Source organism: Trichechus manatus, unplaced genomic scaffold (assembly GCF_000243295.1).
Source record: "Trichechus manatus latirostris isolate Lorelei unplaced genomic scaffold, TriManLat1.0 scaffold00001, whole genome shotgun sequence".
Classification (NCBI taxonomy): Eukaryota; Metazoa; Chordata; class Mammalia; order Sirenia; family Trichechidae; genus Trichechus; species Trichechus manatus.
In genome coordinates this window covers 4,449,972-4,472,541 of record NW_004443937.1, presented here as the reverse complement: position 1 = coordinate 4,472,541, position 22,570 = coordinate 4,449,972, and the positions used below count along the sequence as shown (strand labels likewise).

The window sequence follows — 22,570 nt, the reverse complement described above, 5'->3', positions numbered from 1 at the left end:
GCTGTAATCTTTATGGAAGCAGACTGTTACATCTTTCTCCCATGGAGCAGCTGGTGGGCTCGAATCGCTGAACTTTTGGTTAGCAGCTGAGCACTTTAGCCACTGCACCACACTAGGGTTCCTTTCTTACAAATATGACCCCAAAATACCTGCAGTCCAGGAAAGAAAGCCTGCAGAGAGTCAATCCAGGTGTTCATCAGCTGCCCACTAAACATGTTCACATTGACGTAGAGCGGGGGGTCTCCTTCTCCTTCGTTACAGGCCTCCCGACTACAAAACCAAGCAAAGCATTCAAGGGTGAGGCAGAGATCACTGGCAGAGGCAGCCGTGCTCCTGGCTCTTGAAACCAGGAATCTTGCTCGAGCTCTCTTCCTACAGCAGCCCCTGGAAGTTTAATTTAAATGGAATCAACACTAACTACTTCTCCCAACTCTTTCTTTAAGTGTGTGGAGACTGACGGCCACTGCCTGTCTACACCAGACTCTGGCTTAGGATGGCATCTACCATAGAACCAAAGCCCTCCACTCAGCTATTTTATCAGTATTTCACTCTATTTTACAAAAAGCACTTTGACATTCAGGCTTAAGAACACTGCCAGCTAATAACAGAATTTGTTGTCTAGTACAGGTCTTCGTTGGATTTGACCTGAGTAGGGGAGCCTGGTGATTTCTGTAGCAGAAAGAGTCTCTTCTCTATAGTAAAGTCCTACAACATGGGCCTGGAGGAGTCCATTAGAGCAAGACCCTCAGGGATCACTACTCAATTTAGTTTTGGGCAAAAATGCCTGGATTCTGGCGAGTCTCTTAATTCAAACACAGCACTCACAGAAGTGGTTAATGTGGAAATGAGTCTAAGAAAATCCTACCAAGCAAGGAGCTCAGTAGCTGTAACTTGCACTGACCATCTAACACATAAATGCATGCAGAGAAAGACCTTGGGCACAGAGAAATAACACCAGGGTAGAAGCCACTGGAGCGCCGTATGGCGCGCTCTCTCTAGTCATCTTGAATGCGCAAATGAGAAACGGCAAATAACTTGGTCTTAAAGAACTCAAAGGGAAAAAAATATGGTAATTTTCCTTTCTTTCATCAGCTATTAAGACCAATCCTAACAATTCTTTGGAAAGTAAAAGAACCAAAATAAGCCAGCAATTTTCCTGCATTACAGCCCTATCTGCAATAAAACCACAGTTAACACAGTAATATGTCACTCCAGTGCTAGGCAGCCTCCACAACGGCCCCCAACGATCCCTGCCTCCAGGTACTCACTTCACGGTACAGTCCCCTCCCACACCACGCCAGGGTCGGTCTGTGAGACCAACAAAATATGGTAGAACAGAATATGGCAGAATATGACAGGATTAGGTCAGCAAAAAACACTGTGGCTTCCATTTCGGTCTCTCGCTTTCTGTCAGATCACTCGCTCGAGGGGAAGCTAGCTGCCATGAGCTGCCTGCAAAGATGTCCATGTGACAGGGAACTGAGACCTCCAGCCAACAACCAGTGAGGAACAGAAGCCGGCGAACAACCCCAAGGGAGCTGGGAAGTGACGCCTCCAGCCCCATTCAAGGCCTGAGATGGCTGCAGGCCCGGCCAACGGCTGGACTGCCACCTCCCAAGAGGTCCCTAACCAACACCTCCCAACTAAGTTGCTCTGCATTCCTGTCCCTTAGAAACTGTGTGAGCTAAAATGTTTGCTGTTTTAAGACACTAAGTTTCAGAGTAATTTGCTGCAGGAACAAAGAGTTAATACACCTATTCACCCCTAAATGAATAACAAAATAACTAAGATGGGGTGGGAAGATAAGGGCAGGGATGAACAGACCCTGCAAACTTCCATTGAGAAAAGTATGAACATTTCAGAATGCATTCTGCTTGCTTTACAAGGCAACATAAGAGATGTTTAGGATTCTTACCCTCTTCTTAAGTAGTTCTGAATACTCTGATATGCAGCATTAAACATTTCTAGGTCTTCTTTTTCTCCAAAGAGAATGTAAGACTTCAAGAGGTATTCATAGAAGGAGTCCAGGCCAGCACCCAAGCCACTCTGCTTTCCAACCCAGCGGCCCGTCTGAATGTTTACAACATTGCCTGCAAAGAAAACAACACTTCAGCTCCCAAGTATCCCAGGCTTCCACTTCAACCTCACTACTCCTCGGCACCTTTATTCTTGCCAGGTAAAAGAAAGGGTGAATGCTAGGCCCTTCAATTTCTAGCAGTCATATTAGTAGCATTGATAGTCTGGAGATCTGAGAATACAGTATACGTTTCTGACACAAAAATGTGGATAAACACTTAATGCAAAAGAAAAATAGGTTTGTCATCCAGCTTTTCCTGACTGACAATGCATTTCAAAAGCCAAAAGAGTGTTCACAGCCTTTGACCCTAATTATCCTAAATAAAAATGTTTTTTAAAAGAAAAAGTTTAATGTTGTTCACCAAAGAACTGTCTATAAAATGGAAAAGATGAGGAATAATCCAAGTGTCCAACATCAGAACAGTTAATGAATGAGTATGTGGCTTTTAAAGACAACTATGAAAACAAGGTAACAACTTCAAACTCTTAAATAACCTGTCAAACATAAGGCAGAATAAAAATGTTTATTTGTATTACAATTTGAAAATTTAGAAAAGGCTGAAAGGGCCTATGGAAAAGTAAAAAAGTTGACAATTTGTGGTGATGGAATAGTGGTGACTTTTTTTATTGACTATTGTTAAGTATAACATATCTGTAAATAAAGTTTAGAACTTAAAGAATAATCCAAAATCACTTTTAAAAAGCAAGACTTTTGCAACAATCTTCTGTGGCTCTGCAATGAACAAGTTAAGTGATTTCCAAATGCCAAAAAGAAAATATTTTCTCAATACAAGACAGTTATATGAGATAAAAACCCATTTTATGAGACGAGAAACAGTTTTTAATTCTCCTGGAATCCAGATTTCTGGGGTCCATGGAGTTGGGGTGACCTACCCAGGCCATTTGTCCTTAGATGCCCTTTTGAACGTTGGGCCTTGAAGAAACTGGTTTTCTAAAAGTCACCTTTGAGTCAAGCAGGTAAACTATTAAGACCATTTTGCCTTGGGCATTGTGTTCTTTTGAAGAATTCAGTTTAAGTTTCGGGGAACAGAGCCTCCAAAGGTCAGACTGGGAGCTATGTTTTAGGGTAAATCAGTAATTATTTTAATTGTTCTTCAAGACAATGCTGTACGAAATCCTTCCTGACCACAAACTGTTTATCAGTTCTGTTCCGACCCTTTTGCCATGGCAATGCCAATAAGATTTGGTATAAGAACTTTGGAAGTTCTTCTCATCTTTGGAACATTTCTGACTCTCTAGTCAAAATGTTACCCAGATGTGCAAATTGTATATTCAATAAACTTCGATCAGTTTCTATTATTGGCTTGATAAGATTTTTGTTTTAACAGATAATATCTTGAGTTGACAAAAAACTGATAATTACTGAAGATGAGTAATGAGTACATAGGTGTTCATTATTCATTATACTTTCTCTCTACTTTTTATGTTTGAAATTTTCTGTAATAATTTTGTTAATAAAATCTTGGCCAAACATTCTCAAGGTGGGGGGGTGGAACCCCACCTAACATAGGTTTAATCTAGATTTTCAATGTACTTCCAGATGCCTAGATTTTTCTAAAATGAGAAAGCCACTTTACCAATAACTCTAAAGTCCTATATTTAGAGCCGGATATTGAAGCAATAAAATCTGCCTCAGAGGCAGTACTTTTTATAGCATTTCCATTAACAATTATTTTCAAATAGAATATGCCATGGGATCCAAATCAGAAGGGAGCCCTCAAAAACAGCAAAAGCATTATTCTTTCCCACCAAAGCTTACAGCCTCATTCTAAGCAAAAGGTCATATAAAAAAATTGGATATGGTGGACACTGAGGGCCATTCTTTCTGAGTTAATTTTCGGATCCAAGGGTACAAGATAGAAGAGAGGATGGTGAAAGGAAAGGGGGCCAGACGCACACAGTCCCAGTGGTGCAGAGAGGTGCCCCACACCTAATAATCCTGTGTCATTGCTCCGGAGGTTCCACAGGGCTTTCACAGCTCGTCTGGCCACCCACTCAAACGTGGAGTCCCCCAGCAGTCGGCTCAGAATCCCAAATTCCACCAGGAGGGAACCTGCGCCTGCCGTGCACGTCTCATTATTGCTGTCAGGAGGAACGCCTGTCTTTAGATTCACCTGGAGACAAGAAGAGACAAAGGTCTCGTGGCAAAACTCAAGGAACTCGCGGGGCTGAAGGCCAGGTCATCACCCTTGACTAATGAACCCAGCTTACTGCAGTGTGAGTCAACTCCCGCCTCCCACTGTACATCCAAGATGAGTATGGGAGGTACATTTAAAACATACAAACGAGACAATGAGAGCACCAGAGCCTTGTCTTATTCATAACAGCAGGTCTTAAGGGAATTACTACAATGCTATTCACTGAACTCCTCTCATGGTTCCACAAGCAGCAGGCTTTGGGGCTGGAGACAAAAACAAGCCAGAGAATCACAAATTTTAAGTGAGCTACTATGAATTCACTCCTGCTCGGTAATCATAAACAAACCTCAGGCTGGGAGGAGAGGAGGCTCAGCAAGGAGACGACGGCCTGTTTCATCACTGCAGCTCTGTGGTCTGGCAATTCTCTGCTGGTTACCTAAAAGGCTGACTCAATCCCCTGAGGAGTTCTGGGCTCAACAAATCAGATAACATGGGATACAATCTCCTTCCAGATCTTGGGCTTAAATCAGCAGCTACCTTCCCAATCGGTGCAGGCTTTATTTGAAAGAACCTTGAGAAGCATTCAAAAGAACATTCACTGAGCAACAGACATGTGAGGGTCTTTGGAGAAATATACCCAAGTCAAAAACGAAGCCAAAACCCTCACACTATTTTGTAGCTGGGGATATAGAATACACAGACTTAAGAATACCGAGCACAGGAACATAACTTCCTTCAGAGGAGGGATTAAGCCTGATGTGTCACTTTATGCTCAGCACACAGTAGGTGCTCAGTAAACACTGAATGAATTAAAACACATCATATTTAGGGCCAAGTTTTCCCAAAGATGGTGCTTCCCTCTGCTACCTCGGTTCCACTCTCTCCCCCAAATAAGTTAGTAAACAGAGTTTTCATTCGGAAAGAGGGAGAATTATTAACCACCACCAAACCAGTCTACCTACCCGAGGGTACGGGATGCCTGTCTTGGTGTTTTCAAAGGCAGGGAGGAGTCGCACGGCCAGGTCGTGAGCCATGTGCAGCAATTCATTATCATAGTCCTTAATGGTCATGTCGCCGAAGGGCTGCTTGGAGTCAGTTATTATTCTGTGGGCAGAAAGGAGGCTTCCCAGGACCCTATTGACAGGAAGACAAAAAAATAATAAAATCATGTTGGATGTAAATGCATACAATCTGATTCAGAATGTGAGAGAGGAAGCCTCTAATTCCTGATGGACTCAGAGGGACTTGACTAAATGATCTCTAGAAGTCCTTTTCAGCCCTAATAGTAAACAAACAGTTCTTAGTTAACCACATTGCTGAAAGGGAAAAAAGGAATCACTCATCCAAGGCTATTGAGAATAATCACACTTAATAACTTACGTTTGGTAATCTTAATCCTCTCATCAAAAAGGACTGTAGTAATTCTCACCGGAATAAATATGATCTATTTTACTTTTAGTATCCTATACCATGACCTATTTTAGTATTCTATACCACGGACTGCCAGAAGACCAAACAAATCTGTCTTGGAAGAAGTACAGCCAGAATGCTCCTTAGAAGAGAGAATGGCGAGACTTCATCTCACATACTTTGGACATGTTATCAGGAGGGACCAGTCCTTGGAGAAGGACATCATGCTTGGTAAACTAGAAGAGTCAGCAAAAAAGAGGAAGACCCTCAACAAGATGGACTGACACAGTGCTGCAACAATGGGCTCAAGCATAGCCAACAACTGTGAGGATGGCACAGGACCAGGCAGTGTTTCGTTCTGTTGGTACATAGGGTCGGTAAGAGTCAGAACTGACTTGAGGGTACTTAACAATAATTTTAATATTATTAAATAACATTTATCTCACTTGTGGAAAAACTAGCCATATAAGAAACAGAAAAGGGCAAAGCAACCAATACTAAGTGACCATAAATAACTTTTGCAGTTTTTATTACCAAGCAACTGATGAACTTCTCCAACATCCGGTAAAGAGAAGGTGAGAAGGAGGAGGAGAAAATGACCTGCTCACAGGTAGGAGGCTACCAGCTCAGATCTATGACCATGTAGATCCTGTCCCACTCTAACAGTGTGAAGAGGATTGGGACTCAGAACAAGTGTATTCATAACTTCAGTTTTAAATAAATATTACATCTATAAACTGGAATTCATGCAGTTAGTACAATTTTCAAAAAGTTTAAGTGTAACAGGAAAATAGTCACGATATACTAAGCTATAAAAGATATGAAACTGTGTGTACCGCCTGTTCCTAATACATTAAAAAGAGAGACAGAGAGACCAGGAAGAGACAGATTAGAAGAAGGAAATACATCACAATGTTAACAGTGGTTTTCTGTGGGTGGCAGGTAAGATGGGAAACTCTCTCAGAAATGTGGAGGGGCTTTCCTAGAACACAGAGAAGGAAGGAGATGAGACCAGACATAAGGAAACCATGTAAATTTGCATTAAAGGGACACCAATATTACACCCCCATTAAAGCATAGCAGTCTTTCCGTTTAGCCCAAAATATAATGACTTTGACACATCAATTGTTCCAGTTTTGATAAACATAAAAATGAAACACAGACATGGTACCCATAAGGTCTACACGAGTTCACTTTCTGGATCCTGTGGCTGGGAGACCATCAAAGGAATTTTTCTCCTTATACACACACACAAAAGAAGTCCTCAATCCATTTTATGTACTATTTTACCTTATTGTGGCCTCAAAGACTTGGACGGTGGAATCTTTGTCAAATGAAACTGTGTTGATCACTAACTTGACTGCTTTCTGGAACTCGGATGAATTTCCCATTATCTTTAAAAAGAGGAACACAAACCATTACAACAGCTTGAAGTGAAACTGAGGCTACGTGATCTCAGCAGCTGGGCCACTCTGTCTAAATGCGTGAGTGTGGTTTTGCTACCCGCGGGAGTAGAAGCACAAAAGGTAGAAAAGCACAGTTATTTCTCAGAATACATTCATGACAGGTGGCAAACCCATGTCCTCCAACTCAAGAATCCACTCTCCAATGACAAAACAGTGAAAATAATTCCTCATAAAGTCAATGGCACTCTCTTCACCTTCCCCTCCGCTCTCCCCCCAACTTTGTTCCTGTCTTACTTAACATGCAAGGCATTCAAATGCCTAAAAATTGTGGGATGGGTAAAAATAAAATGGACAAAAACTGAAGAAACAAACAGGACTTGCCCTCTGCTCCTCAAATAAATCAACAGTTTGGATGCCTGGCTCCCAGTGGACCAAAAACACCGGGAGAACTGATGGAACTTGTTGCTTGTTTCCATATGTCTATTAAACACTGGGAGAAATAGCAGTGATATCTTCTGGGGCACAGCATAAAACCAGTGACATTAACAAACAAAATATACAAATAATCAGCCCTAAGTCCTTTTTAAAGCCCTGGTGGTGCAGTGGTTAAGAGCTACAGATACTAACCATAAAAGGTCAGTTGTTCGAATGCACTAGCCGCTCCTTGGAAACTCTATGGGGCAGTTCTGCTCTGTCCTATAGGGTTGCTATGAGTCAGAACTGACTCAACGGCAAGGAGTATACAACAGGCATAGGTCTTTTTAAGAAGTGGTCCAAAATTACAGTTCCTATATCGGGTGTGTTGATGTCATACCATGCTACCCTCTCCTATAAGATGTGCAAACTGAATATAAAATGTTATAGATTAGCCTGAATTGAAATGATTTCATTCTACTCAAGATTTTATGACAATCCTAGGACTATAATGACATAAGGATACCCACACACACAAAAATCAAGGAAAAACAATTTCATTCAGACACTACGTCTTTCAAGTACGTCACCATTTCCTAATATTCATTGGTCTTCTGCATCTGAGTTTTGTTTTTTGTTTGGTATTTTGCTGTAACATGCAAACATGGACAGACAATTCTTTTCTGGGTTTCAGCTCTTTCTTTTTAAAAGATTATGCAAAGAATGCTGCAAGTTACATCCAATGCTCAGGGGATTACTGTCTTATGAGTATTTTTGCAACACATCTGTTAGAGCCTGTTTAAAATGTACGTTAGCAAGAGAAAAGGAAACCCTCAACATAAGTAGCACCTGAAAAACAAGCCTGGTGCACGAGCACATGAAAGCCCAGAGAGTCTGCAATGGAAACCACAGAGATGGGGCTGTTTCCTTGTAGATGTTCACCAGCAACAGTCTCTGCTAGCAGCTGCAGACGCTGATAGGACCTCAGTTCAAGGGGAAGATGGTGAAGGAAGCCAGCAACTCTCAATTACATATTATAATTTACCATTTTAGCCAGATGGCTGCAGAGCTCAGAGTAACCAGGCCATGAAATTCATTCACTTGGGTTTGGAAAACCCTGGATTGAAAAGAAGGGTTAAATAGGTTTTCTTACTGGAGAATGCCCCAGAGCCTTTTAAAACGCTGATATGCTTTGTGGCTCTCCAACAGGGGGACCAAAAAACCCATTGCCATTGAATCCATTCCAACCTATGATGAACCTGTGTGTGTCAGAGTAGAACTGAGCTCCAAAGAGTTTTCAATGGCTTATTTTTCAGAGGTCGATCATCAGGACTTTCCTCCAAGGCACCTTTGGGTGAACTCGAACCTCTAACCTTTCGGTTAGCAACCAAGTGTCTTAACTGTGTGCACCACCCAGGAACTCCGAAGTGGGATAGACAAGGAAATTTCTCAAGTTTATTTGGGAACAGAATTCTTCCTTCAAGGAGCATGCCTTTGGAACCTGTGTCAGGAAATGCTGAAGTATTTGTTTCATGAACAAATATTTGCACTCCTACTATATACCAGACACTGTATTAGGTGTGAGGGAGAGTGCAGTGAATATACATAAGATCTCTGTACTTAAGGAGCTTGGCAGAGAGATAAAAGATAAAATGGGGGGGGAAGGGGGAGCCGAGGGAGAAGGGGTGAACTTTCCTGCACTATATATGAGTCATAGGACTTTTCTTTAAAGCAACACCTGTAGGCTAAGTCACCCTCTGGTGTCCTCAACAAGTTAATTCTAATTAAACTGAACATACTTGTCTGGGAACATTTTGCTCAGGGACGTTGGATGACTGAGGCAGGGCAGCAGTAACTTCCAAAGGAGACGCTGGGAAACTAAAATGTGTTGCAGCTACAGCTGATAGAGTAGACATTTAGGAAACAACCCTGGATTTTCTATTAGCCAAGGGCCTAGTCCCATTTCTGCTACTTATTTAAAAATTGAGAATGTAGAGTGATTTCTCAAGCTCTTTACGAAGTCTAGATATTCTGTTACCAGCAAGACACAACTGTAATGCCATCTTAGCTAGCATTACCCCATTTTAAAACAGACAGTTTTAAACTCTTCTAAGAGAAGTTAAGAGCAAATGATTGAATGTAAGATTTGGGCTAGACTGCTTTAAGAATTTTCTAATGGTAAAAAGGCTTGCTAGATAATGGAGAGCAAAGAGGTTGTGAAATCATCTTTACTGAGGAGTTTTTAAAACAATGCTAGCAGTACTTTGGAAGCTGTATTCGAAGGGACAAAATGATGAAGGTGACCAAATACACAGGAGTGTCCTGATAATAAGTAACATTTCTATACTGTTTTACTGTTTTCAACGTGTTTCTGCGTATCTGCCCAAAAGTCTCCAGTTACCCAGAGTCAGTGAGGGAAACCACAAGATGAGGAGGTAGGGGTACCACCTAAGTCAGAGAAGGCAGTGTCCACGAGACAAGGAGGAGGAAATAAAAGAGCAGTGTTCACAGAGAGTCGTCCACACACGGGCTGGCACCAGGGCTCAGCCTGACTCCTGGGAACCAGTAACTAGGTCGTATTTCAGGGTGCCTTCTGACTTGTGAAATCTTGGCTACAGAAACTGTAAGCATTAGTGAAATTCTCTAGGGATTCCTTTAGGGAGTGAAACAGTGGGAAACTAGGAGAAAAATAGGTCCAGTAAAAACAATCAAACATTTCTTCTCCATTTTTTCAGGGTAATTTCCCTCATTTAACCTCTGATGCTTTTCCTTCTCTCCCCATTAAGGTCATTAAAATAAATTATAGCTATCAACACATTTTGAGTACTGGGTTCTCTGGAATTTGTGTCCCTGGGGGAACTCAGGGGTAATCAACTCCTAAACATCTTCCTTTAATTAATAATAAGAAAAAAAAATAAGGCTAAACACTTACTGCAAGTGTATCCAATGCATCAACAAGAGTCAATGAGTAGTTCCCCAGGACATCATTGATATTCAGATTTGAACTGAAAAAGAAAGAAATTCAAATTAAACAAAGGCAGTTCATTTTTTAAGAATAAATTAAAAAAAATAAAAGAAAGAAAGAAAACTAAACACTCATCAGAAACTAAAATTGCCAGCAACTCTTACTTATTTCGGGACTCATGGGTGGACCAGTATGGCAAAGATCCTTCTATGTCTAATACAATAGCTTTTACAGTGTCTATAAGTAGAACTGAGTCACAGAAGCAGAGACACACTTATGTAGGAGTGGACAGAACATTCAGCAGGGAGCCATTTGCCCTCTCTGAGATAGTTTTATCACCATAAATGATCTCTTCTATCCTGTCCAGCTTCAAAAAGCTCTGATTTCACAGTCATTAGGAACTAACAGAGAGATGCGACCATATGACCTACCACATGGCCTACCTGTAATACTTCAATACAGAAACTGGTCACTCCAGCAGACAATGCACAGAAAGAAATGTATACTTCGGTAAGAATACCACTCGTCTGTCCTTTGGCTTGGGGGATAGATTAACTCCTTCATACCATTCCTTCACTAACAGCTCATCCAAAAATTCCCCATTATTTCCATTAATTCTAGGGAGATGTTTTTCACATGGACCAAGGCAGGAATCAGGGTCCTTTTCCCTTCTCTTAACTGGAGCTGCATAAATGTTTCTGCCACACACATTCTCCCACCCTATGATCAACACCAGGTTTTGGTTTTGAAACAATCTCAAGAAACCACTTCAGGGGAGTACAATGAGGGTAAAGCTCCTTGGTCACTCTGACATTTTCTTTATATAGGCAGTCCCGGGGTTACGAGTGGACTGCCATAAAACCTATTATATTAAAAATTTGAGTTAAACACATACAGTGGTTTGTAATAATGAATGCACGCACTCCTTTGTGACGCTCATGAAAACATTGTGCAGTCTGGCAGTGTTTAAGTCTTTTATATGCATAGAAAGGTGAAACGTATACTATATACTAAGACAAAAACATTTGACTAGCTGACGCTCATTAAGAACCGTACGCGCCTTACCTACTAAATTCGACCTAAAGGCAGACTTAGAAATGGATCTCATTTCTAACCCAGTGACAGCCTATAACTCTAAAAACAATGGCAGCAGCAACAACAAAAAACTAATACATCCAGGAAGGGAAGAGATGGAGAAATAGTGAAATTAACAGCAAAGGTCAGCTTGAGAAATTCTGTGGGGCTCATTTATTCCTCTGCCTCATTCCCACAAACCCAGTAAGTAACTGCCAAAATTTGGAAAAGACAACAGCAAGGAAGGAAATGAGATGCCTGATTAAAGATTATATTTATTAAAGATGAAAACGGAAATTCCCAGTTTTATTTTCAGCAACAGATTCACTGACACCCTGACATCTCCCATCACACCCCCAAGCACTCTATCTGCTCCCTGGGTCACCCTGCTGAGTACGGCACAGCCTTGTCTCACTTCCCTGTGAGAGGTGGGCAGCACCTCCATGTTCTCAATGGCTTGCTATGCTCTCTGGAGACACCTCCATAAGCCACCTCCTATGTGCTTTAGCTGGAGTGACGTGGGCCTTACACGAAGGAGGTATAAACAGCTTCAACACTTCAGATCTGATCTTATCTGAATATTCCAGTTGCTTTGTCTTATGCTGTGTTGTGCCATTTAATCTAGGGCAGAGAATTTACAGCAAAGTTTTAGATTTCATTTTAAAACAAGCTATTTGTAGGAGGCTATCTAGGAACTTTAATGTCATCTCTCACAAGATGAAGCCAACCAACTGTGTGGCTGAAAACTGCACCTGCTTGTTTCATTTTTCGATTCTTTCTAACTAAGTCTGTGTCATAGCAAAAGGTCCTCTGAAGATGAGAACTGTGGCTAAAATACGCCACTCATGGCAGTGCTGGCCAGGAAGGATCTGGGTGATGTCCAACCTGGGGGGAGGAGGCCAAAGCACACAGGTTGATCCACACAGGTTGATCCTCCTGTTCAATTTTGTCAACTCAAGAACATTCTGCTGGGCTTAAATAGTTAATTACGTTGCTGTGCTGCTCAGATACAAATGGTGGCTTCCAACAACCCTCCTTATCATTTGGCATCCAAGTGAGCTGGTGAGTGAACGTGGAACTACCTTCTCTTGAGTTATACCCGAATCTGGTCAATCCGTGGCACCTGGCACCCTCTCCACCTGCACAGGCCCATGGAAAGTACTGCTAATTCTGATCATTGCACTCTTTCCTATGTTTTATTTCCTTTTAGTCTATAACTAAAACGGTCCCAGTTTTTAAATACTTCTTGACATAATGCCCAAGCAGTCACTAACAATTGTTCAAAGTTCCCACAGCGAAAAATGTATTTGCAACGACTGTGGTGGCTCCTTTTCTCCCTTCTAGGAAAACAAATCCACTCAAAGATCTGATGTGTTCATTAGAACACTTTCAATTCTTATCTACCAAATAACTGCTATACACGCTTTCAAAATGTGCCAAAAGAGAAAAAGGGGCAGGGGAATAAAAGAAAGTGCGTACTGCATATGTCCTCCTGACCCAACAGCATCAAATTATAGTAACTCCATTTATGCCATCCACCATACAAGGAGACTGTGAATTTGTTCTCTGTATATATTCTTGATCAATGTCCAGCCTGATCTGACACCTTTTAAGTGTCTCCAGCCAAGAACTCAATCTTCCAGTACAAGGCTAGGCTCCAAAGTACATGTCTTCCCCAGGAGCCAGCTGGCTGAACCACGATGACCCGGAACTGAACCCTCCATTTAACCACCACGTGTGAATGGGCATGGCATTTACCCTACTGTGAACTTTAAGTTTCCTATTACTCCAAAACAGACAAGATGGAGATGAATCTGGCTCTGACAGAAATTTTTTAATCATGGATCTAAGAAAATCAAATGTATGTGTTCAAAAAAAAAAAATCGCACACATACTTAACCTGTGACAGCTGTTCAGAAATCCACCTGGTGCTGTGTAAGCACAGAGATAATATTAACAGTCCCTACGTTCAAGGGATTGAAAATCTGGGGAGACAAAACAAAGTGAAATGAAGGTGAATACACCATTGTACCCAATTCTCCAGCAATGTTAAAATGTGGAATAGTGGCTCAAAGGAAAGGAACAAAAAGGAGAACTGAGTAAATCAAAGAAAATCATCTTCTAACAAACAGTTCACTGGAGTCATCACAAAAGACATGAGCCTGACTCTGAAGGAGGAGAAGATAGAAAGAAAAACATGGAGTCTATTTTAAGCTAGGGGTGCCAAGGAAGGAGTCAGCTTGGGTGCCAATATTTGTTTGGTTTGTTAATTTGAGATTTCCTTTTTTCATTTTAAGCAATATGGTTGAGAAAAAACGGAAATGGCTACGTACCCAAGGCCTGAACTATAGTTACTAATCACAAGATTGTGAAAGTGTAATATCCAAATGTACTCAAAGAGAACTTCTGATTTTAGATCTTGCAGCCCAAATTGGGGGTTGAAAGAAACTAACTTTGCATAGTAACCTGTAACTTGGACAGCCTTGCTATTTTTAAAGTGTTCAGGCTCACTTCCTGTTAACTCCTCACCCCACCCCCAATCAAACTAAACAAGCAAGAGATAAGCCTGGATCAAATGTGACTAAAAAGAAGATATATTATGCTTGTTGTTGTTTTTAGTTGCCACTGAGTGGATTCCAACTCATGGTGACCCCATGTGTGCAGAGCAGAACTGTGTTCCACAGGGTTTTCAAGGCTGTGACCTTTTGGAAGCAGATCTCCAGGCCTATCTTACCAGGTACCTCTGGATAGATTTGAACCTCCAACCTTTTGGCTAGTAGTCAGGCACTTAGTCTTTTGTGCCACCCAGGGACTACATATGTTTAGCATCTATATTCTGTTTCTGTGCTTTTTACATAATATTCTAATGGCTAGTTCACTCTATTTTTTTGTTAAATGAATCATATCTTTGACAACAATCATTAAAATACATTTGACAAAAAAATCTCAAAGATTTTGATTAGAGGTTACTCATTACGGGATAGGAGCCCTGGCGGCACACTGGTTAAGCTCTCAACTGCTAACCGAAAGGTCAGCCGTTCAAACCCACCAGCCACTCCATGAGAGCAAGATGTGGCAGTCTGCCCCTGTAAAGATTACAGCCCTGGAAATCCTATGGGGTAGTTCTGCTCTGTCCTATAGGATCGCTATGAGTCAGAATCGACTCAACAGCAATGGGTTTGGTTTTTTGGTTTTATTAAATGCGTTGCTGTCGAGTCAATTCCGACTCATAGCAACCCTACTGAGCAGAGTAGAACTGCCCCCACAGAGTTTCCAAGGAGTGGCTGGTGGATTCGAACTGCCAACCTTTTGATTAGCAGCTGTTGCTCTTAATTACTGTGCCACAGGGACTGCTTGGTTTTATTTGGGGATTTAAATATGCCTTGTTTCAGAGCCAGAATGTCAAAGTGCTGATTTTATATTTTTCTTGAAATTACCAAAGGCTGAAAGTAGCTAAATTAAAGGAAGAGAAAAAAGAAAAAAGAACATTTGCATTCTTTGTAAGTGACTTGTGTAAGTGTCTACTCAAGGCCACCATAACTAACCTGAGCCCATACATTTTTACATTTCCCTCAAAGACACTAAGGTTTTCCAACCAAGGGGCTTATTATTAACTTCTGGGGGACAACCCGGAGGCCTGGTGGTACAATAGTTAAGAAACTGGCTGCTAAACAAAACGTCAGCAGTTCAAATCCACCAGCCGCTCCTTAGAAATCCTATGGGTCAGTTCTACTCTGTCCTATAGCGTCACTATGAGTCAGAATCGACTTGACGGCAACAGGTTTGGTTTTGGTTTGGTTTGGGGGACAACCCATCCCAAATGTTCCCTTCCAACACTGTCCTAACATTATCAATCTGTCCAACAGCAACATATCTGTCTCAAAGCATGATGACCTTAACTTAAACCACAGACTATCACTATGCAACCAACCCAACTCCTTTCTCGTCAGCGGACTTCATCCAGAAATAAAGACCTACGTCACACATGGCTGCCACTGGGACCAAAAGTTAATCAACCACCACCTCACCTTGCTGGAGAGGTATTCTAATTCTCCAGAGAGTTCTTAAGGTTCATTAAGAAAAACGTTAAAATGTCATCAACTCACTCTCCAGACCATCACGTTCCCAACGGAAAATATTGTCACAATTCACCATTAAACTGTTTTCCTTAGGTCCACCTCATAAAAGGAAATCTCAGAAAGAAATCTCAGAGAGAACAGGAGCACTTACTGGAAGTGTTCTGTCCATGAGCCCTAGTGAGAAAAAAACAATTTGGATCCAAAATATGTATACACACCTTGATTGCTACTATGTAAAAGATGTGTAGGCATATGGGCAAAAGCTGACAAGAGAAAGATAAATTAAAAATAACTATGGGGGGGGCAGAGCAAGATGGCAAAGTTACTCAACGTTCCCATTTACTCCCCCAGCAACTAACCCCCTGAACGAAGAATAAAAACAAGCACAAACTGAGATCTCAGAACTCTGGACAGCAGCTAAGGTTTTGGAAAGTCAGGGTGAGTCCAGAAGCAGGGGAGAGGAGGAGCGAGGACAGCACAGAAGCTAGGAGAACCTACCCACTAACATCGTGAGCATGCACTCATCACAGCCATTTTGGGACAGGGCTGGGTAACACCTCAAACAGGGAACACAGAAAGGAAGCAAATTTGATGAAGGTGTAGCCAGATTTTTTTAAGGCAGTCCAAACTGGCCATGGGAGTTTGCGAGCTGTGCAATTGTGAGGGGGCGAAGGGAGACTGTACTGTTGCGAGAGAGTGCCGTTGAAACTTGCTGAGGCCTCCGACGGATGGGCAATAGGACCAGGAGGAACTGTAGGGCAGCAGGGTGAAGGGAATACTTCAGATTGATGGGCAACACAGAGGGAAAACGGCCCACACTGGGACACCATGGGAGAGCCTGTGCAGGGGCGCCCGTGAGGGAAAGACATAGAGAGCCCCACACAGGAGTGTTGAGCCCCACCACTAACATCAGCATCTGCAACTAGCTAAACCCCCCTCCTGCGCATGCATACTGAATTCCAGAAATCAAGCATCCAGAACTTCTGAATGAGCAGTAAAAAAAACTTAAGTATAAAGTGCCCTATAGTGGTTCTCAGGAGAAGATAGCAAGCCCACTGCCGCTGAGTCAATTCTGACCCATAGTGACCCTTTGGGGCTGAGTGGAGCTGCCTCGTGGAGTTCCCAGGGCTGTGAGTCTTTGTGGAGGCAGGCTACTACATCTTTCTCCTGCACAGCGACTGGTGAGTGCAAGCCCCAGCCTTTCAGATGGCAGCCAGGCGCTTGGCCACTGCACCACCAGGGCACCCAATCAGAAAAATTTTCCACAAAAACCAGAACACAAAATTTAAAGTAAAGAAAAAAAAAAAAAAACGAAATGGTGCAAGTTCAACAAAAAAATAGTAAAACACACAAAACCACAAGAGAAGGACTAATTAAAAGCAAAACATGAAGAAGAGGACATTTCCCCTATGGAGGCCGAACTAATGCAAAGAATTGATAATTTTCAGACTATGATGCTAAATATGTTTAAATAAAGCAAAAAGCACACAGAAAACAAACTAGTGGAGATCAGGAAACAAATGGAGGAACTAAATGAGAGACTCAACAAGGAAACTGAGAGGAAAAAAAAAAAAAACAAAGAGAACTACTGGAACTGAAGAATAAAGCAACTGAATTAGAAAAATCAAGAGAAACACTCAACAGAGTCGAACAGACAGAAGAGAGAATAAATTAAGACAAAATAACTAAACTTATCAAATCTCACGACAAACAAGAGAAAAGAACAAAGAAAAGAGAACAAACCCAAAAGGAAATGTGGGATTCAATTAGGAAACAGAACATTAGAATTATTGGGATCCCAGAGCACCATGACAACAATAAAGACACAGAAACAATTTTCCAAGAGAGAATTTCCCAAATCTGAACAGAGAACCAAGTCTGCAAATACAGGAAGATATATGAACACCAATCAGAAGAGACACAATAAGATCAACTCTGTGCCATACCCTAATAAAATTCTTGAAAACCAAAGACAAGGAGAGAATTTTGAAAGCAGCAAGAGAAAAATGCAATATAACATACCAATGGTCTTTTGCAAGAATCAATGTAGATTTCTCCCCAGAAACTCTAGAGGCCAGAAGACAATGGAGCAACATATATAAAATACTGAACAAAAACAACTGCCAACCAAGACTTCTTCACCCAAATTTTTGAAACGGTGTATATTTGGCTACGTGTATCTTCACCAAAAAAAAAAGGTTGAGAAGTTAGAGGGTTAATATGTTGTGGGGTTGTTAACCAATGTCATAAAACAACATGTGTACTACTGTTTCATGAGAAACTATTTGTTCTGTAAGCCTTCACCTGAAGTACAATAAAATATAAAGGAAAAAAAGGATTCTTCACCCAGCAAAACTGTCATTCAAAAATGAGGGAGAAATCAAGACATTCCCAAACAAACAGAAGCTCTGGGAATTGGCCACTACCAGACCAGTTTTACAAGTGTTACTCAAAGGAGTACTCCAAATGGAAAGGCAAGAGCATTAAATACTCATATCCATACACAGTTAAAAAAAAAAAAAATTAAAAAATAATCAGAGAAAGATCTCCAAAAAACACAAGAACACAAGTGTCTTAGTTATCTAGTACTGCTATAAAAGAAACAGCACAAGTGGATGGCTTTAACAAGGAGAAACTAATTCTCTCACAGTTTAGGAGGCTAGAAGTCCAAATTCAGGGTGCCAGCTCCAGGGGAAGGCTTTTTCTTGAGGTGGGGGAGAAGAGTCTTTGTCATCAATCTTCCCCTAGTCTAGGAGCTTTTCAGCACAGGGATCCCAGGTCCAAAGGGTGCACTCTGCTCCTGGCTCTTCTTGCTTGGTGGTAATGAGGTCCTATTCCTCTTTGCTCACTTCTCTCTTTTATATCTCAAAAGAGATTGACTCAAGATATAACCTAATCCTGTAGGTTGTGTCCTGCCTCATTAACATAACTGCCTCTAATCCTGCCTCATTAACATCATAGAGGTTACAATTTACAATACATAGGATTATCAGATCACAAAATGCAGGACAACCACACAATATACTGGGAGTCATGGCCTAGCCAAGTTGACACAAATTTTGGGGGGCACAATTCAGTCCATAACAATGGGCAATCATAAGGACAAAGTATATGATATTTTCAGGGAATAAATTCAATAATTAAATGCCACAAACGATACAACATCAAGTTTGTAAGAAATAAGCACAAAGTAAACTTATTGAATATAGGTGGTATACTGATGTTAACAGAGACACACCAACAGAAATGGGGGAGGAAACAACATATCAGGAATAGATTTATTATGTTAAAGTTGTATGTTAACATTGTTCATATGTTAAACACTGTTGCAGTTGTAGGTTGTGTAATGGAATATATGTGGTAACCACTAAGAAATCACCAAGAAAAAACATTCAGAAGAAAAGAAGGAAGAAAGCAAAAAGGATGATCACTAGAAAGCAGCCAAATACAAACAAAACCAGAAAAATCAGAATAAAAAACAAAATATGAAACACTAAAAAAAAAAAAAAAAAAAAAAAAGCAATATGAGTGAGATAGGCACTTTATTTTCAGTAATAACCTTAAATGTTAATGGTCTAAATGCCCCCATGGAAAAGGCAGAGAGGCAGAATAGATGAAAAAACATGATCCATCCTTTTGCTGTCTACAAGAAACACACCTTAGACATAAGGACACAAACAGACTAAAAATAAAGGGATAGTGAAAAACATTCCATGCAACCAGCAAAGAAAAAAGAGCAGGAGTAGTCATTCTGATACTAGATAAAATAGACTTTAAACCAAAATCTGTTACAAGAAATAAAGAAGCACATTACATAATAATAAAAGGGTCAATCCAGCAAGAAAATATAACAATTATAAATATGTACACACCCAATAACAATACACCAAAATATATGAAACAAATACTGACTAATACAAAAGGAGAAACAGACAACTCCACAATAATAGTAGGGGACTTTAACACACCACTACCAATTACAGACACTACTAAAAAGAAGATCACTAAAGACATTGAGAATTTAAATAAAACCATAAGCCAACTGGATCTAATAGACATATATAGAACACTCTACCCAGCATCAGAACAATACACAATCTTCTCCAGTACACATGGATCATTTTCCAGAATAGACCATACGCTAGGACACAAAACAAGTCTCAACAAATTTAAAAAGACTGAAATCATACAAAGCATCTTCTCTGACTATAATGGTATAAAGCTAGAAATCAACGACAGGAAAAATAAGGAGAAAAAAATACACAGAAACTAAATAATACACCACTAAAAAACTATTGGGTCACAGAAGAAATCAAAAGTGAAATTAAAAATTTCTAGATTCAAACAAAAATGAACACACAACATATCAAAACCTCTGGAACACAGCAAAAGCAGTAATCAGAGAAGTTCAAAGCACTAAATGCCTATGTTAAAAAAGAAGACAGATCCAGAATCATTAACTTAAACTAACAACTTGAACAAATAGAAAAGGAAGAGCAAAAGAAGCCAAAAGCTACCAGGAAAAGGGAAATAATAAAGATCAGGGCAGAAATAAAAGAAAAAGAAAAACAATACAAAGAATCAACAAAACCAGAAGTTGGTTCTTTGAAAGCGTCAATAAAATAGATAAACCACTGGTAGACTGACAAAAGAAAAAAACCAAAAGAGGCAAATAACCAAATAAAGAAATGAAGTTGGTGACTTTACAAAGCAACAGAGACAAAGAAGATCATAGCTGATAACCGTGAAAAATTGTACTCCAACAAATTTGAAAATCAAGATGAAACAGACGAAGTCCTAGAAACACACTACCTACCCAAACTAATCCAAATAGAGGTACAAAATTTAAACAGATCCATACAAAGAAGGGACTGAAGATGTCATTTAAAAACTGCCAACAAAAGAAAAGCCCAGGGCCAGATGGCTACATTCAGAGAAGAGTTGACACCAATCCTCCTCAATCTCTTCAGAAACATGGAAGAGGAAGGAACACTACCAGACTCCTTCTGTGAGGCCAGCATAACCCTGATACCTAAGCCAGGCAAAGACATCACAAAAAAAGAAAATTACAGACCAATATCCCTTATGAACACATATGCAAAAATTTCCAAAATAATTCTAGCCAACAGACTTCAACAACATATCAAAAAATCATACACCAGGATCAAGTGAGATTCATACCAGGATTACAAAGGTGGTTCAACATTAGAAAATCAATCAATATAATCCACCACATAAATAAAACAAAGGAAAAGAACCATATGATCATATCAATTGATACAGAAAAGGCATTCGATAAAATTCAACACCCTTTCCTGATAAAAACTCTCAGCAAAATAGGAATAGAAAGGAAATTTCTCAACATAATTAAGGGCATATATGCAAAACCAAAAGCCAACATTATACTCAAAAGAGAAAGGCTTTGAAAATGGGAATGAGACAAGGATGCCCATTATCACCACTCTTATTCAACATTGTACTGGAAGGCTAGCCAGAGTCATAAGACAAGATAGAAAAATAAAAGGTATCCATATGGGAAAGGAAGAAGTAAAACTATCTCTATTGGCAGATGACATGGTCCTACACATAGAAGACCCTAAACAGTCCACAAGAAAACTGCTGGAACTAACAGAAGTATTTAACAATGTTGCAGGGTACAAGATCAACACACAAAAATCAGTTGGGTTCATCTATACTAACAAAGACTACTCTGAAAAAGAAATCAAGAAAACAACACCATTTACAATACCTCCCAAATCTATAATATACTAGGAATTAACCTAACCAGGGACATAAAAGACTTATACAATGAAAATTATAAAACACTACTACAAGAGACTAAAAGAGACCTACAAAAATGCAAAGACACCCGTGCTTATGGATTAGAAGACTTAATATAGTGCAGATGTCAACTCTACCTAAAGCGAGCCACAGATACAATGCAATCATGATACAAATCCCAACAATATTCTTTACTGAAATGGTAAAACTAATAACCAACTTCATATGGAAAGGAAAGAAACTCTGAATAGCCAAAGCAATATTAAAGAGAAAAAACAAAGCAGGAGGCCTCACCCTCCCCGATATCAAAACATACTATACAACCACTGTAATCAAAACAGCCTGGTATTGGTTAAATGACAGACATGCAGACCAGCAAAATAAAATTAAGAACTCAGAATTAAACCCAGCCATCTATGGACAACTGATTTTTGACAAGGGGTCAAAGTCCATTCAGTGCAACAGAAACAGTCTCTTTAATAAATGACAAACCTGGATATCCACCTGCAGAAAAATGAAACAGGGCTCATACCTCACACCATACACAAAAACTAACTCAGAATGGATCAGAGACCTAAACGTTAAACCTAAAGCGTAAAATTCCTGGAAGAAAATATAGGGATAAAACTATGGGACCTAATCTCTTGTAAAAATAGGATAACAAACATAACAACAAACGCATGAATAGAAGACAAAATAGATAACAGGAACTCATAAAAACTTATGCTCATGAAAAGACTTTATTAAAAGAGTAAATAGAGCGGGAAAAAAATCTTTGGAAATGACTTCTCCAGTAAGGGTCTAATCTCTAAAATCTATAGAAAACTGCAACAACTCAACAACAAAAAGACAAACCACTTGTGAAGGTTAAGATTATGTGTCCACCTGGCTGGGTCATGATTCTCAGTGTTTTGGCAGTTGTAAAATGTGATGACTTCCCTGTTGAAATCTGATACGTGATCACCCTCATGATGGAATCTGCTGAGTGGTACTGGCAGGCGTGGGGCCTGTGGTGGCTCACCGCCTCCTTAGCCTTCATCTCTCTGCCCTCCTCCATCTAGTTCCTTCCTGTTTGCCTTGCCGGGGCTTTTGCTTGTTCTAGATCCTGCAGCTGGCTCCTGTTCATCTGACCTCCAGTTCTTGGGGCCTGAGCTAGCAGCTTGCCTGCTGATCTTGAGATATGGCAATCTTCACAGCCTGCTATAG

At 40.4% G+C, this 22,570-nt stretch overlaps 1 protein-coding gene across 4 annotated transcripts in view; it reads right to left on the bottom strand.

Annotated features, from left to right (window-relative positions):
• EDEM1 (ER degradation enhancing alpha-mannosidase like protein 1) overlaps positions 1-22,570 on the bottom strand; it is a 40,682-nt gene that overhangs the window by 13,838 nt on the left and 4,274 nt on the right. For 3 of the 4 annotated variants that reach the window (XM_023736467.1, XM_004368285.2, XM_023736531.1), the window contains exons 2-7: positions 10,398-10,470; positions 6,936-7,039; positions 5,198-5,369; positions 4,028-4,211; positions 1,916-2,090; positions 150-270 (exon numbers count right to left, since the gene is read on the bottom strand). In XM_023736467.1, coding sequence (XP_023592235.1) covers positions 150-270; positions 1,916-2,090; positions 4,028-4,211; positions 5,198-5,369; positions 6,936-7,039; positions 10,398-10,470 — 829 coding nt within the window. Of the gene's footprint in view, positions 1-149; positions 271-1,915; positions 2,091-4,027; positions 4,212-5,197; positions 5,370-6,935; positions 7,040-10,397; positions 10,471-13,404; positions 14,591-22,570 lie in introns of those variants that run through there. The other variant, XM_023736583.1, reaches the window with a different exon arrangement.